Source organism: Neopelma chrysocephalum, unplaced genomic scaffold (assembly GCF_003984885.1).
Source record: "Neopelma chrysocephalum unplaced genomic scaffold, ASM398488v2 Primary Assembly neopelma1_59, whole genome shotgun sequence".
NCBI lineage: Eukaryota > Metazoa > Chordata > Aves > Passeriformes > Pipridae > Neopelma > Neopelma chrysocephalum.
The window spans coordinates 3,335,596-3,354,020 of record NW_020897714.1 but is presented as its reverse complement, the minus strand read 5'-3'; the positions used below and the strand labels follow the sequence as shown (position 1 = coordinate 3,354,020).

Genomic DNA, 18,425 nt, shown 5'->3' with positions numbered 1-18,425 from the left:
GAGATTTGATAGCAGAAATATTATCTTTGGTTTACTGCAAGACATGCAATTCGGCCAACAGATACTCTAAGGAACTATAAAGCACCTGCAAAAGACAATACTTTTTTGGTTAATTGTCCCATTAATTCAGGTAGGAACTCTAGGCTGGAAGGACTGTCACTCTATGTTTGCCAAGTACAGTCACAGCAGCAGAGGTACCTAGAAGCGGATGTCAAACCCCAGAATGGTGAGCATTCCTCACTTGTGAGGTTTTTTTTTTTTCAAATTTACAGTAAAACATATAAATTCAAGGGCCATCACCAGCAATTTTAACAACAGTGCAGTCAGTAAGCACAGGATCATTTGCATCTCTGGAAAGGAAGGAGGACCTAGGAAAAGTGATGGCGCTGACCCCATGACCATAGTCTAGATGTCACCATGATCCTTGCTAAGAAAACTCTACTGCCACAAAACATGACAAACTACTCTTGTGAGAGGTTTGTAATCAGGACTGTAGACAGGGGATTCTTCTTGTGAAAATGAAAATTGTTTATGAAAGTAAGAATATCCCCAAAGCAATTTCTCATTGCCCCAAAAGAGAGTCCTCTAATTCCATTTTCTCCATTTGTGGGGATTTTTGCTTTCTATCTCTTCCAGCCATTATGGGAGTGTATTTCATCATTATTTAAATATCTGAAATCTCCCCAGTCTACAGATTTTTTAGTATTATAACTTCATGAAAAATGTTGTTCTAAAATTGCAGTTCCCCTTGTTATATTAAACTTTGTCTGGGCCTTCAAGGCTGGTCTCTTTTTTAAAGAGCTAATATGATTGATGGATACTTCAGAAGAATAAAAATAAATGCCTGAGAACATCACTTTAAATGGCTTTTATTTGAATACTGATCCAATTTATTTAACTTTATTTTTCTTGCTTAAGAGATATGATGGTGAGAATGAAATATGTAGCTAGCAGAGCTCGTTTAAAAATTAAACACTTTGGGAAAAAAATTAAAGTTAGAAAAAATTAATTAAAATCGTGCTGTGCCTTTACAGGCATTTTTTTTCAGGATTGAATTATACAGCTCTACAATAGGCTAAGAATAATCTTCTGAGTTATAATTAATTGGTACATACTTGCTCCTATTTAAAGTATGTTCTAACAATTGAAGATACACTTATAAAATCGGACCATAATTGTGTATCTTCTGGGCAAATTGCGTTCTAATTTTTGAAAATGTAAATGCACACTTTAGACAGTTCTTTGATTAAGTAACAAATTTCAACACCATTTAGGGTAGTATTTGACAAAGACAATTAATCAGAAACATTATTTTTGCAACAATTTAACATTTAACTTAACCTTATTTTTCTTGATGACTATATTTATAGTCTTGTTTAATACGTTACAAGGCTCAGATAAGAAATAAGAACAAGGTATTAGTACTTTGTTAGCAGATCTTTAATACAGATTATATTGTAAGGAAGAGCACCACACAAAGTTTATTTTTTAACACATCAGTCCCAAATCTTTCACCCTCATTCTCTATTACAAACTCCAGGAGTCATGCTGCTGGCTCCACCGTGCAGAGAGATGGGATGATCCTCTGCCACAGTACATACCCAGTCTAAAAAGAAAGGGCAGAATTTCCCCTTGAAAATTGAGGCACAGAGCTGTGATAGGCTTCACATTCAGGTGCCTGTCACACATTGAATTTGGGGGACATAACTGAGGATGAGGCTACTGAGGGTGTCTGGGGCAAAGCTATGCGTGGTTCCTGTCCCATGCTTCAAAGCTTCAGGTATCATATAGGTCTGACAGAGGCAGGCAGAGAATACATCATCCCTCAAGTGATGGTTACTTCTATTGTTCCTTTCTGTTCCTATCACAGATACCCCGTAAGTGAATGTGCAACTAGCACGCTCAAGCTCTCCAAGGCTGATTTTAATGACTGAGTGATGAGTTAAGCACTTCTTTGTGAGACTAATCTCTGAGTAAATATGCCTTGTTTTATCCATTCTGGACAGTTTTTGCAATAAAAATACAGTCCTTTCTAATCAACTGATTTGCAAAGTTGTGGAGAGATCATTCCCAAATAATTGGAGACTAATCTATCTAAATTCCAAGGATTGCAAATTAATTACTGCTAATACATAATCACTACACACAGGCTCATTTTATTGTGATGACACACGAAAGTCAGAAAGTAAAAACACTACCTGAACTAGCTGCCCCATAAAGCCCAGTTTTGCCTTTTGAGAGATGACGTCCTCTTCCTATTTAGACATACACCCCAAATGGTCTTTCAGAGCACTAAGTCCTTGATTAACTTGTTCACTCAACAGTGTTTTCTTCCTCCTTAAACAGTTTTATTGACTAAAATGCAAGATTCTACTCAAATGTTGTAACTATCTATTAATTATTAAATCACTTCAGCAACATTGGCTCACATTAGCTGACAAAGCTCCAGTAACATTTCAAAATGCATGAATAGCTATGCCTGAATTCTTTTCAGTAATTAAAACTTCTAGGGGTTGAGAAGGCAGAAGAAGGGATTCATTTTATTGTTTTACATTTATCAGGCACTCATGTGTGAAAAAAATGAAAATAACTCTCATTTTTTCTTGTTTGCTGCTAATGATTTCCAAAAATAGCTGGTGGGCATCAAGCCCTTGAAAAAACCTAGTGCCTTCCAAAAAACTGAAAAAAATAATTAACCTGTTGGGCATGTTCTCACAAATACTTAGGTAGGTGGTTAAACTTAAGTACATTTACAAGTTGTTGCAAGACTGTAGCACTACTGTGTCCGTGAAGCACAGCAATAAAATTACCTATCTCAAGTAATTAGAGAAATAAGGGAGGAGGAAAAGGAAAGAAAAAATTCTCATTTGGAAAAACACTTGATTTTCTATCACCTAAGCCAGACTTCATTGAAATTACATCAACTAATGACTGGTAATTTGTTATCTACTACTCCCTCAGATCTATGGAGAGTTTCATTTATAGACATGTTACAGTCTCCTATACACTTCCGCAATTGTTTTTCTAGTGGCATTTCCACTGAGTAGTTAAAGGTGCCGCCAAGTAAGACCACTGCCAATTCAGGCCAGTGGATGGACATGAATTCATTATTCCGTAGAGGAAACACAAAACCTGAATGAACAAGTAGGGAGGTTCAGGAACTTGCAAATTAGGTTCATTGGTTATCTCTATCTTTCAAATTACGTGATGGAAGACATCTTACTTCATTACTTACGTCTTTCTTAAGACTGATGAGGAATTGATTAGTGTTCCTAACCATCACAGTAATGTACGAGTCTTTGTCATGGCAAACAGAATTCACATTAATACCCTTTAAAATGACATAAAGATGTGTTCTGACTTTAAACCCACAGACCAAACAGGAAAATTCATGGTTTATTCTCTTTCCAGCGATCTCTGGCCCTACCTCAGCACCCCAAGACTTCTCAGAACAATCTGGATAATTAGAGATCAGCACAGATTTAAAATATTTGTATTTGCATTCAGGATTGCCCGTCAGTCTCTACTTCTCTTCATGCATGAAGACAGACAAATGCAAACTTCATTAACCCATGGGCTACAGAATTGTTGCTGACTTTAAGTCTTATTCACTGCAGCAGCCTGCATTCCACTGCAAACTTCATTAAACCTGATCAGAGTGCTTTTGATGGAAGATTAATAGTAGAAATAGTAAAAACTGCATTAAAGCTAAAATCACTTCAAAGTCATATGAAGCCAAGACCAACCAAATGCATTTACTCTTAAGTTTTCTAGGGGCATTGAGGTAATTAGTTAAGGTACTTTGTTTCCATTCAAAAGGCAGCAACCAATAAATAGCAATGGTTAAATTTCTAAAGATGAAAATAAGAGCAAACTGAAAAGGCTATGACTAGCTAGCGCCTTCCCACAGGTCCAGTAACATCTTACAGAAACATTGCCACATAACTGTGTCTGATATAATACTCCCATCTCACTGTTCCACGTTAGCAGAACAGCATCACCATAGCTCTACTAACAGAATCAGAATACAAGTACTCCTTTTTCTGCTGAAGGCGAAATCAGCTGTCTCAGTTCAAAGTAGTTCTCTCACATACTCACATGTTTACATCCTGTTAAACATCCTGTTTAACTTTGCCTCAAGCAAGCATACATCCACAGCCAACTTTGCCAGCAGAAATATGTACGTGGCAACCTGTAGCTGTAACAGTAGCTGGAAGATACTCATGCCTGCACCCACAGACATATTTGCAAAAACATACTCACGTCTATGGATAGGTTATGCTTCGAGTCATCATAGTGTGTATTTGCATGTTACCTGCTATGTTATCTTCTGTCAGGAGTTTACTGAGTGCAGCTCTCCACACATTTTTTCTTGAACCTCAGAAATACACATTTACTCAGCCTAGCCAAGGCAGGAAGTCTGAAAGTGCTAATCCTCTTAGAAACATGTTTTTCTGTCAGAATAGATGCAGTGAAGGTTAAAGGGGTTAACAAGGCTGATTATTAAGCTCAGGCAGGCATGGAATGGTAATTCTGCTAATTTTTCAGGCTGAACCACAATGCTGTTATATCTAAGAAGTGTGAATAATGTATTTCTTCACACATGAAAGCTTCACAGGGATGAGCTTGGTTAAATGAAGATAGAAGCAAACATCTTAATTTTCAGCCAACAGTAGCTTCTCTTGTACAGCATTCTGTTGTTCACTGAATCCCAAACTACATTCCCAAACTACAAAGGAAATTTCAACATGGTTATATGTTTTCTACTCTGTTTGTATTCTTCTGGACATCAACATGAAAGTTTCAAGAGTTTCCATTGCTCCAGTACAGAAGCAGCATATATCCCAATTTAAGAGAGTGAAAATGTTTGCCTTAATTTTAACTAACAAGTCAGAAGAAAATACCGACTTTCAAGCAAAATGTGCTGGACCCATTAGACATTTGAAAAATAAAATTACTCAATTAATTGATTAAATGAATCACTGTAAGACATACCTTGAAGTCTAATCTCAGATTTTCAGTGGAAAGAAATAATCGCTTCTTTTTTAACAAGGAATAAAATATATCAATTCCTAAACTAGTAAAACCAGATGTCTCTTTAGCCTCTTCTAGCTCTGATGCTATGTGTTTGGTTTCCTCCTTGTAGAGTCAAATTTCTGTTTCAGTTACGTTCCCTGTTTTTAAGTTGTGTTTTGCCCTGAAAAAGTGGTAGTAAGCAATACCACCTAAAGCCCTTTGCATACTAAGGAGTTCTGTTATTTCAGCTGCTAAAGCCTCTCTCCCTCAGATGAATGCTCTCATCTTTAGACTGGAAAGCTGTATTCTTTCTCTTGCTAATGAAATAAATGCTGGAGGCAGAACTTCAACTAGAGGAAGAAAGTGTGTTGTAGTGTCTTAAAACTGTCCCAAACACCTCACAGACGGGTCATCAGGCTTGCCTTCTGCATGTGGCAGATACAGGGCTAGGGTACTAAACTGAAGCACAGTAAACTGTTGGAATCTCAGTATTACTGTTTAAAGCAGGGTTGAAGAGCAGCTTCTCTACCAGCTGTGTTTGAAAATAAGTAGTCCTTTTCCTGCTTTAGTGACACTTTTGAAAGGCATCTTTTGCAAGGACCCCATACTCATAGAGAAATCGCCATTAATGTATTCATTTGATACAGGTATCGTTCTACCTGTAGTGCTGAACCCTAAGAGGGACCTTTGTGCTTCACAATCTCATGCTGAGAGGCTCTTCAATGGTGGCTGCCACCAACTTCATTTTTAGAGGTTCCCAAATCCCCTTTTAGGAAGCATAACTCCAAGCATCTGATTGTGCCCTGTGAACCAGGCATCAAAAATGAAGCACTGCAACACCTAAGTCACTTTAGAAATTCAAGTCCTCAGAGCCTCTGACTTTCACCTTCATGCATAGAGGCTAATGTTGCAGATCACATGTAAGTTGTTTTTTTCAGTCATTCCATTAGAAAATCTGCAGTGCCATAGCTAGAAATCTAATGGCTTTTTCAAACAGTGCTGAAAACTCAAAGAGGACCTCTCGCTTTGTGTTATGAATTACCATTATTTTACTTGGTGAACAGTGGAAAATTATTTGCACAGTAAAGAACATATTATGAAGTACAAACACTATTTGATTATTGTGATTATTTCACTTCCTTACAGTGAAGAGTAGATGGTAATTAATTTCTGGACCTACCAGAATAACTATAATTACTAAAAACCACAGCAACCATAGGCATATGCTGGTAAAATAGTTAGATGTTACTGTATTTACTACCTGACACTTTATTCATAATTAAATGCTACAAGTAGAACAGAAAAAACATTTCAAAAGAACTTCTAAAAAGTCATCGATTAAATATGTGGCCAAAAAAAGTTATGAACTTTAGCATTTCTTCAGTACTATTAATTGTATACTCCGTGTTATACTTATTTGAACTAACTGCAGTAACTGCCAGGGAATCAAAAACCTTCTTTACATGATTTACCGCCTGTGCATTTATGTGGTATTTAATACCACATTTTAATTTAACATTACCCTAATTTTCTATTGATTAAAATCTTGGAACACAAGCCTAATTCGATAGTCTCTACTGCTTTGAAGAATTTGTGTTCCTTCCAACATGCACTGCTTGTGAATTAGCACATTGTATGAAACATCTCATGTTCCGGAATAAGGTTTCTGGGAAAGGATGGGTGGAAAAGTTGCAAATTAGCCTTTATTTTTATTCTCATAGTCAAACTCAAATTATATCTGTTTATAGAAATATCTCTGATCTCTCTGGAACACTTTTTTTTGTGTTCTGGCTATGCAAGACCAGGGTTTCTGCAATACATCAGTCAACTACTTGATTCTGTTTCAGAAAAGGGAAGGGCAAAAACAAGAACTTATAGAGTCATTGCTGATGTGGAGTGGAACAGGTAAAGTTAAATATAGTTTCTGTACTTGTCACCAACTTCTCTCACCAGTTGTCAGAGAAGTCTATAGAAAGATGAGCAGCATGAATTTCCCCTTCTTTGTGAGGAAACAAGCTCTGAGGGATTCCTACAGGGTCTGAGGTGGCTGTTTCCAGCAAATTCACAAACAGCTGTTAAGGGCATCAAACTGAGCAAAACGCTTGATCAATGAGAAAGAATACAAAATGGCACCTGTTGGATGTGCTTTCTGCATGTATCTTGTACTTATCTGCTTGCCCTTTGCATTTGAGATAGTTTTTGTCTCTGAAATGCTGTAAGAGGCAGAAGCATGACTCAAACACCATACTAATGAAATTCCGATTCTAGAATCACCATCGTTTTCTTGGTAGAAAAGCAGGGAGAACAGCCATAGCTTTACTTTCAGGTTTCAGCCTAAATTGGTTTAAACTGAGCAAAGGTGCTATGAGGTACCTCTGATTCAGCAAGGATCTGAATGTTCCTGAGAGAAAATTGCCATACCCCTACAAATGTTGTTACTGTGAAACACAAGCTGATTTTATGTCTCCTGAGCTGCTATTACTAGTAGTCTTTGTAATGTTATTTCAATTTAAGTAGATAGGAGAAGAGTCTTGCTCATATATTAGTAACATTCAGGATGTAAGAATGCTCGGAGACTAGCAACTGGTAAATTCTGGAGTGGGGGACTGAACAAATCCCGCAATCTTAAAAAAAACAAACACCACATCTCTTCTTTGCAAGCTGTGCCCCCATTTATCAGCTCATTGTCAACCTCTATTGTGTAATTAGGTTATTTGTTGCAGCTATTTTTCAAAACTCTGCAGTTCCTTTAGAGAAACACACTGTTTTAACTTAGTAGCTATTCTCCTTCTCTGCACTGCTGTTGATGCTTTTATCATAATACTTGTCATATGCTGGCAAACACAATCTTCTGCTACCAAGAATGGCCCCATTGAAAGGCTAAGATGAATCTTCAGATGGCTCCTTAAATTTATTCCTTTCCTATCTTGCTGTTGCTAGTAAAGCCATAAGCTTGTGTTTTGTTGTTTGGGTTTTTTTTCTGATGCCTCCTTTCTCAATCCTATTGGAAACGACGAAGACCAGGGCAGGTAGCTTTGCAGGGTGACAGCTTTTTAACACTGAATAATCGATTGATGTGCATGCTAATAGGTAATGCTAGGTTTGACTAACTAATTTTGCAAATGAATATCTAAGTAAATTACTTTTGCAGACTGTTTCCAATGATTGTTTCTCTTTAATCGCCTCTTTGAATAGCTTCATACTGATTGTTGCTGATGCTGCTAAGTATTCATATAAAACCCTCGGGTATATATTTCTTAGTAAATATATCTGGTATCATCACACACAAGAAAATCGTTCCCCTCACACACACCTTACTTAAAGGTACATAGTCATAGCTTCAAGCTCACTTTTTTCCCAAAAGTTTCAAAGCCATATAGGAATGCAATTTCCCTTCATGCTCAATTCATGGCTGGTTTTAAAAGTCACTCAGATACTTATGTAACTGGGTATGCCTCTGAAGGATTTTTAAAGATTACAAAGACAGACAGAGATATTATAATTGCAAACAAACACCTGATTAGCCCAAGATGTCTTTGAAAAATCCTGCATGCTTATATGGCTATAGAGATATGATCCTTTTGCAGAGCTAACACAAGACTGGGACTAACAATGAGAGACCTTTTTTTTTATCTTTCCTTTCTTATTTGAAAGTAAAATATTCTCCTTTAAACCAAAGTATCATGCAATGTAAAAATGGATACAGTGCAAATACTTCCACACCCACATTCCACATAATCAGAAAATTCATTATTCTTTCTCAAGAAGTTGTGGTCTTAACCTATACTTTGCACTTATCTCATTGTCCATAGATCACTACATACTTTAATATTTGTATTTTCAGTAATTTAATATTTCTTAGATGCTTGCCTTTAAAAGATAAACTTCATACACTATCCATGGCCCATGTTGTCTTGCCTCAGCTGAATAAACCTGTATCTGGACAGTCTTACATATGAGTTGTCAAACCGCTATAGTGCTGCTAACGCTGAAGGCATCACCTATCATATTATCTGCTCTCTGAAACCTTTCATGAGCTTCTCCATGTATTCCTGAATCACATTAATTTCCAAGTCTTCATCCTTAAATACTGCATAACATTTCTCTCATACACATTGTTACATCTCCTTCCTTCCTTCTCAGTCCTTCTGCCTCTAACCTCTCTCACTTCTTTAATAACTTAGCACCTTCTCTTCTCTTGCCCTGACATAGGTTTCATGTTTGTCTGCTAATGTGCTGTCACTCATCTTTCTCTCTTTAAATCCCTCCTTAAAACCCATCTTCTGACCTTCTGGCATAGAATTATCTGACAATAATTTATCAGGAGTGAGCAGAGTCTACGTGGGTGTCCCCTCCACCCACTCGTACATGCAAAGTCAAATAATTCATTCTGAAACCCCACAGACATTTTTAAATGACAGCCAGCAACCTCTGCTTCCTCCTGTACCATTCCGCCAAACAGGGCAGGGCAGACAGGGGCAAGCAGGAGAGGAAGAGCATGCCAGCTGTATTGCCTCTCAGTAGGAGAAATGTAAGATACACATTTCAGTTCCACTTACCGGTTCCTATTGCTAGAAATCCAATCCGAGATTAATGTTGCAGCCTGCTGGTGACAGTGTTTGTTACCAAAGCTGCAGGCCAACATGATGACTTCCCGACGCAACTCTCTGTCCAAATTAAAGAAAGCAATAAAGTTTCATTAATGAATGTGTTTGAATGTTTACAAAAAGCTATTTCTTATAACAGTGACAGCAACCGGCAGTCAGGCAACATATCAAAGATAATCAGCTTTACAAATCTCAGTTTCAACTTTATGCCTTCAGCTGCTGCAACAATTAAAGAAAGGTTGTGGACCAAAACCAGCCCCCATTTACACTTAGGCACTTTTCCTAATCTCCATGGTCACTTCAGTCCAAGTTCTTAAATATCCAATGCAGTCAGATATTAAGTTAGGGCTTAGGAAATCATGTTGTCCCAACTTAGGAAAGAAGAATTCATCTCATCTTTCTGCTCTCCCTCTAACCCAGAAAGGAAAAACAGAAGGGCAACAGAGCTAGGGGATTATGACATGCTGAAGATGACACTAAATTTTAGGAGGGTGCATTATTTCAACTACATTTCACAAATAAACAATAAAAAAAGAAATATAACAGTACTCATGTTGGTAGGATGCTTGAACAAGTGATTTGTTTAAATTGTTCATTGGCCATCCAAGCTTCAGATACATTGATGCAACTTGTCTTAAAATATACTCCTGAGGGGAAAAAGAAAAATATATTTAATGCTAACCATCATGTTTTTTTTTACTTGAAATTGAAATACTACTGACTATTGAGGTTTAACCCCTTTACCCTCAAAAAATAATGTCCAACTCCAAAGATTTTGATTTGCATTTAGCAAAGCAACTTGTCCACTTATAATCCCCCTTCACTGCTAGAGTAAGAATCAATCTGTAGAACAGCTATTTGATTAGATGCCTAGTATAAGACAATTTATTGTTAAAAAATCCATGAATTTCAAAAGTTTATTACATGCTATTTTGCAGTCACAATACACAGCTGAAAAATTGCAAGAGTGTCAATAGCTTAATTTTTACTCTATGGCCAATCTGGACTACATCTTGAATGTTCACTTTTAAAAGAACATTGTTTTAATATCCATAGCCATAGCAAAAACATTATCTGGGTACAGTCAATTGCCTTTGGAATACATAACAATGTGGCTGCAAATAAGCTTTGCACACTTAATGACACTATGCTATAAGTTTAGGTTCCCAGTATGCTTAAAGAACAAAATAAGCCCAAGATCTATTTTAGTGAATTCTACTATTTACACAAGAGACATACTTACATATTCTGAGCAGTTTTAAAGAAAACCACTGTCATTGTATTCAGCGTAATCTTTTGCCAGTGGAATTCAACATTTTGAAAAAGAGAACTGAGATATACAGAACTGCATATGAGAGCATCTATTTTATCATTGTAGATGCATGGGCATGTATAGATGACAACACATAAGAAAATTCATAGTGCAGCTTTTTCTAGCAGATACGTTATTCTGTGACTAAAAAGACTTTTTATTTCCTCTGCTATCACCTCTGCTTTCAAAATTCCTATCCGTAGTGATAAAACATAACCTAGCTGTGAATTTTACTGGTTTTATTTATTAAAATTGTGTTTTCTTTACACAACCAAGTTTGAAAGTGAAACAGGTTCCTAAGAATTTTTCTGTGCAGTTAACAACAGACTAAATATGCATATCATTTCAACATCATTTTACATTATGGCTCTGGTTTCATGTAGACCTACACTGTAGGTTCATAAAAATTTCCATGTGTCCTTATTAATCTGTAGTATATGTTCCACAAAAATAATTTTCCATGTCATCAGGTACCTCTGTGTATATGTGTGCGTGTGTGTACTTGATGATCCTTGTGGGTCCCTTTCAACTCAACATATTCTGTGATTCTGTAATATATATGTATGTGCTTCTACATACATACATACATAAATCCAGCTACTTCTAACTTCCTGCTGTCTGAGCATGGTGTGTACGGTCACACACACACACAAACAAATATACATTTAACAAGAAGCATCCTTATAGCATTTCAGGCTTTAAAAAGTTCCTCCATTTGAAGTCTTTATAACATTACATAAAGTTACTGTATGTTGGCCATTGAAAATACGTAGACTACATAAAATTCACAGTGAATAAAAAACCTAAGAGTTCGTAATAGTTACTGGCTGCGGTCAAATCTCCTGTACTTCATAAATGATGCTTCAGTGTAGCTATGATTTTTTTTACTATTTCAGATAACATGCTAAATATTTGTCATGTCTATCTTAATTATCTACTGTGAACTGTTACTGATGTCCCTTCAGATGCAATTATGAATGGGCTTTGACTCAGTGGTGATCTAATTCTTGTTAATTAAGGGAACTGCATTCAATTCACTATGGATTTTTTGATGAAATAATGCCTACAAATCTTTGCTTCAGTTGCATGTGTTCTGTTCAGTTGTGCCTGCATTTGGTGTTGCTGAGCCTGTGCATCAACCTAAATATCACCATGGGGCTCCTCAAAAGAGAAAATCTGGAAATAGAATACTTTGGCTTTTTTAAGTGAAATACTTTGTCATAACATTTTACAGGAGGGATAATTACCTTTCCCTCTACATGCCTCAAATAACAGTTATCACTGTTCAAATGCAAATGCACCAAAGCTTGATAATTGCTATGTTTAAATAAAGAATAATTAGGAAGAAAGTTAATATCCCTAGGTCATTTACAGTATCTGAATAAGGAACGGTTCAAGTCTTGGCAATAAAAGGAGAGAGTAAGAGGAGAAAGGAAGAAAAGCAAAAAAGGAAGGAAGAACAGACTGACGAAGAGAGGGAGGGGAAGAAAGAGAGGAAGAATTAGAGGAAGAAAGAGAGGAAGACTGTATGTCTTACATTGAAGATGTTGTAGTTTTCTGTGCGGTCCAGCAGTTTATCTAGAGGATAAAGAGCTCGGCTAGCAGCGTGCCAAGGCAGAAAATCTTTTTCCTCTGAAAGGTATCTGATAATCTCCAAAGGAATATTCTGAGGCAAATAACCAGCTCTGCACAATAAAAGAAGTTAGTATTAAATTGGTTTTCAGAAGACACACAATGAGGCAAAAATTACTTTTTTTTTTCCAAATGAAATTAAAATGCATAAAAACATGATAAACTCATCACACTTCAATGATATGAAAGTCAACCTTATAAAAATCAGCAACTTGCAGTCTCTCCCAACACATGCAAGCATATTGAATTGATGAAGCAAGGCATGAACACATATGAAAGAAAACTAGACAAGCTACCCCTACCTTGTAGGGATAGCTTGTGGTTATAAAAGACATGAACAAAAAGTAACTGACTTCAAGAAAAAAAAAACAACAAATCAAAACAAACAGAAGGTGTTGCTTTCCTGATTTGTAAGATAGAAAGCTGTCTGCATAAAATCAACAATCCAAGGCATTTTGCTTCAGAGAACATTTTTACTGGCTATGGACAATTGGAAAGAACCAGTGGTGAAGAAGCAGCTTTAGTTTTAGTTGTTCTCCAGACTCATTTCTCTCTCCTTTAGAGTTGCCTTGTCTTCTACCACCTTAAGTCACTTTGGAATGATTTATCCAGTGGCATCACTGTGGTTAAGGATGTTTCAGCACTTTCCACAATTTGTGGAAAAAACTAGGTTTTTCCAGATGTTTATAAACCAAGTGGTTAGAATTCTGTCCCATTCTTTTACAGTCACAAAAGACCTCTCCCTGAAGGGGAAAGAGTTTAGGAGGGGGGTAGGAAGGTTTAATTAATAGCATTGCAAGTAAAATGCAATACAGACACAAGCATTTGAAAGCTACTTTTAAAAACCAAGTACAGAAAACATCAAGCTTTAGGTTTTGCTCTCATTTTGTTTTTCAGAACAGCATTTTTTCTTAACTATCCAGATTGCAAAAACAAAGTACAACCCTGTGGGTGTGAACTTTCCAGAAACACATGGTCTATTCTTCGCCTGATGGATGTGTTTAAATCCAAAAGGAGTCATTTATCTGCCTAGAGAGGAAATAATGATTCTGTTTTCATTAAACACTTAAAATCAGCAAGGTGAATTCCAGAAACTTCAATATAACATAGGCTAAACTATTATATAGCTTCATAGACTAGTTTTTCTCCTTGGTTGTAAATATTCCTTTAATTTCCATCAATGTCTGGGGAGGAAATGCATGCTTACAGCAAACAAATAAAACTACACACATTATTTCAGAAATTGACCCATACACACATGTTAATATAAATTATCTCAGTTGTAATTGTATATAAAAACTACCTTGCTGAAATACTTGAAATAGATTGTTTTTTTGCAATGTGCATTGCATCTTGCAGGCCTTTGTTTTTCACACTCTCTATTGGAACAATTACACTTTGTTCCCTTCATGTTCTCAGCAAAGGAGTTCATGTGACAGTTTTCAAAAGTATCCATCCCATGTCATTATGATGACCCACCCTCCAGTCTGCTTGTCCATGTCATCTTTCTCCACATTTTGTCAGCTCTGTTTTCAACTCCTGTTACAGCACATACTCAAGCAAGAAAAACAAGATCACTTGGGGAGATCACTGTGTCAACTAAGGAACTGAGCAGATATGAAATGACAGTGCTGGAGCTTTTAGAGTAGGTGGTGGACAAAGTTCATTACATCTGAAGACAGGTTACTTCATTTTATAGGTCTCTCTTATTTCTGAAGCAACAGAATATCAGTAAGATGAGTTCTAGGTCATAATACTTTGTAGAGATTTGTAAACATAATTAATGGAGCCAGAAGCACGCTGGACTGATTGCAGTTAAAAATCTCGGATATAATGTTAGCAAAGAGGTAAATTAGCTTGAAGTTGCATATATATAATCAGTTCCTAATGGGATTTGTGATTATTTTTACTGATAATTTGATTGACATGAGAAAGTGTAGAGTAAGGAACAAGAAGAATAGCTCTAGGAAACATGCTGCTTAAGGAATAAACAGATTAATGCTTATTATAGCTGCACTAATGGACATTTACGTTCATGTTCTGAAATTAAATCTATCAATACTAAGCGTAAAAAGAAAATCACCACTGAAAAACAGATTATTTCTTTTTCAGCTTAACTTCTCCATAAAGACACATAAGAAGTGAACTCAGAGAAATCGATCTCTTATCCTGAGTTCTTCAGAGGTTCCTAATGAGTTTCAAAATCGTGATTCTTGGCTGATAGTACTCATCCTGTTCATAGCAGAAGCTGTTACTCTCATCACTCACTGCTTCTAACTTCCAAATTTATCAGCCCATTCAATTCTGCCTCTCTCACCCCCTGACCCCCCACTTTTCCTATTGTTTCCCCCTAAGAGTAGAGTGCAACTTACAAAAACAGATCAGGGCAAAGTGTGAGTTTTTTCTGTTTGCTCCTGACCCTCCTTTTCTTTATGGGAATGACCCTTGAAGAGCTTACGCACAGTATCATGAAAATCACACCCCTACACAGACATCAACAAACCAGTCCCAAGAGAAGGGATGGGGACGAGGGGAGGTTTTTTGGGGATGACGTTATTATATAAATGACAACAAATTCATCACTTCAGACCATGATTTTGAGGAAAAGTGGTTATGGTTGCTACAGTCAATGTTAAACTCTCTGTCAGCACAAGCTGGGCAGTACAGATGCTAGGCTGGACCTCTGAGGGAACTTGAGCAGAGGCAAATCTAAAATCTTCTTACAGTGGCAGTTAAGACAGAAGCATTGGAGAAAACACAAGTGCTTCAGGAACTTTACTTTGGCGGAATGTCCTTTATTGTACAGATGCTACAGAAAACCATGACAGCTCTATTCTTTTACCCTCAGCCACTAAGCCATGTTTATGAACTTCTTATTCCAAATATACTGTGCTACCAGACTATTTGTCATTAAATAGCTTCTGTCAAGAGGTAATGATAAGTACATTCATTGTGTCACCTTTTTGTGTAAAAAGTGGCATATGCTATAAATTATTAACTGTATACTACAGTTTTAAAAGCTTGAGGAGTATTTTCTTCCCCCCCTCCCAAAAAAAAAATCACACCAAAACCAACGAAAGAGTTTAGTAAGTGTATAAGGGTAAGGCCAAATACTAATTTTTGGCATTTGTAGTTGAGAAAATAGAATATAAGGAGAAATTCTCACACGAGCATAAAAGAGATAAACCATGAATGATAAAACGCATTAAAGGTTTTAGGACTTGTGTGAAGTGTCCTGGGAGGTACCATGACTACCATGGCAAGAAGGTCAGCAGAAGACAGAATCTAAACCAATCACCATGACTGTGTGGTGAGCTATACTCCAGTATTCTGCAACTTCACAAAGCACAGCAGCTGGTTTCTTAAGCTGTGTATTTTAGTATAAGCATATTCTTTTACTTTACACTGAAAGCTTGTCCAGTGCTAGGAGTGACATCAAGACTCCTCTTTCCCAAGGAATACTGCATTGAGCAAGATGCACTGGCTCACTTCAACAATGGCAAATCACCCATTGCTAGGATCCTCCTTCACTAGCCTGGAAGAACTAGGTTCAAGGATGGTTACACAGGATCTGGTCAGCAAAAGCATTTATGAAGCAGGATAATAACCAAAATGAGGGAAGAAGGCAGAACAGAGAATGAATTCGTTACAGAGTATCTCTGTAAACTTTGTTGGAAAAACATAGACCTGTAAAAATGTTGAACAGAAATGTTTAACACTTATAATAAGAAAAGTTATATATAAAAGTTATTATAATAAGAACCTTCCCATCAAAGGGAAAAACATAAAACAATTTCCCTGTCATATAATTGCCTGGAAATATTCACTCAAAGGTACTACAGAGTATAAGATAAGCTTAGTACATACTATACACAAGCAGCTTGATTTATTACTCTCTCTTCCAACAAAGTTACTGGAAGGTCAGTGACAGAAATCCTTATTTTTCTTGTGTCTTTTTAGCCATCAATCATATTGCTATCCTTAAGTCCAGCAAAATTACTATCAGATATTGCCTGTCAAAGTCCAAATGCATGAGAGTCAGGGCTAAGAGACAAGGTTCTTTTCTAGCTTAGCCATCTTGGAGAAAAATTGGAATATTGTCTGCCACTTGGAGAATAGCTGATTATGGGCTATACTGGAACCAGGAAACAAACAAACACCTCAGAAATACCATGATGTCCAAACTTATTTCTGGTCTAAAACAGTCACACTGGTTTTTTAGGTATGTCTCCAGTAGCCACCTGAGTATCTTAGCAAGCATGTACCTACAACCAAAAAAATTCTGTAGGGGAATCTGGTACAGTTTTGGCAAGTACCTTAACAGATAAAAAAGTCAAATAAAACAGTATTGATGCGTAAATAGTGGTTGAATGCATACTGATGTTCAGGTAAAACATTTCTCAAGGGCAATGTTAAACAGTTTACAAAACTTCACTTATAGTGTCTGAAATTAAAAGAACCTTAAGAGCTCATCTAGTCTCTCCCTACCCAAAACACACTCATACCAGTGCCATTCCTGACAGAAATTGGTCTAGTTTTGTTTATATAGGTCTCTAGTGATGGATATCCTAGGAACACTACAATTTCAGTACTCCTCTGCCAAGAGGCATGATTAAGAATAGCATAGTTCTGGTCTTTTTCCCTGTAAGTTTTCACAGAAGAGTACCAACAGGTCCATTTCATGTTCTAAAATGAACTGTTGTTCATGTAGCTTCATTATAAACTACATAAAGTAGACATCCCTCTTTATTGTATTTTAGATAAGAGCATTTTGATTCACATCATGGATCATAGAGAAAGCAGCCTAGACTTCAAACAGAGCCTCTACAAGCCATCTCAAAGCCAGCTTTCTCCATACCGAGTCATTTAAAACACATGACTACAAAAGCAAAATTTAACCAAAAAGATCACATTTGAGACATTTCATTGCTATATCCATTTTATATAATTGTCCTTACCCATAAGTTTATCAGAATGTCAATCAATCTGTAGCCATTCCTACACATGAGAGCATGTGTTAGAAACACAGCACCACATGAGGTTTTTCTAATTATCTGTGTTCCTAATTTCACAGTTGCCTGCCGAGCTAAAGAGGAGGACAGAACAGGAACACGGACTGGCAAAAAGATCTGGTTCAGTTATTAGGAACATTAGCCCTAGACAAACATCCTGGTTCAGCAGGTTTTTCATGCCTAAGGAGGCTGCTGATGAACTGTAGTGAAAAGGTGATATCTCATTTTTATGACAAGTACAGAGGTGGAAAAAGACCTTTCTAAAGTTATATATATATATATATATATTAAGTGGCTTATGATATCTTATAATATCATAAGCACCAACCCTTAGCAAGGTACTATCCCGCTTACACTGAAGAAGTTGGCAGGGTGGCCATTGCTGCAGAGAAAAGAGGCAATGAACAGAACAAGAAAGTACTGAACATGGTAATGAAATATCCCTCAAAAGAATTCCCGTTAAAATCTCATAGCAATCAAAAATAATCTTTAAATTACATGAGCCTTTAATGAGTCAGATAAAAGCAGAACATCTAGATTATATTATGAAACATCAGTGTGTATTCAGCTGCATTCTGACCTTGATTTGTTCTTTACACTGAGTCGCTGAACTTATGGACAGATCCCAGCACATTCATATTCCCCTTAGGGACCAAGTACCAAATGGTAGTGTAATTGCCAAGGGAAAATTATTACTCTGTTCTGAATTATTTCTATCATAAATCCAGCACCAGTCAAACAGACTCTGTTAAAAAAATGACAGGGTTGCCGTACAGTGATGAGAGTCCCACACACAAGGGCATCATAAATCCTTTGGTCCCACCACCCAACAAAGTCATTTTAAGT

At 36.7% G+C, this 18,425-nt stretch overlaps 1 protein-coding gene across 2 annotated transcripts in view; it reads right to left on the bottom strand.

Moving 5' to 3' along the window:
• Positions 1-18,425, bottom strand: part of TRHDE (thyrotropin releasing hormone degrading enzyme) — a 215,319-nt gene that overhangs the window by 18,269 nt on the left and 178,625 nt on the right. For both annotated transcript variants that reach the window (XM_027679720.1, XM_027679721.1), the window contains 3 exons: positions 12,473-12,620; positions 10,173-10,270; positions 9,576-9,683 (listed from right to left, as the gene is read on the bottom strand). In XM_027679720.1, coding sequence (XP_027535521.1) covers positions 9,576-9,683; positions 10,173-10,270; positions 12,473-12,620 — 354 coding nt within the window. The remainder of the gene's footprint in view (positions 1-9,575; positions 9,684-10,172; positions 10,271-12,472; positions 12,621-18,425) is intronic.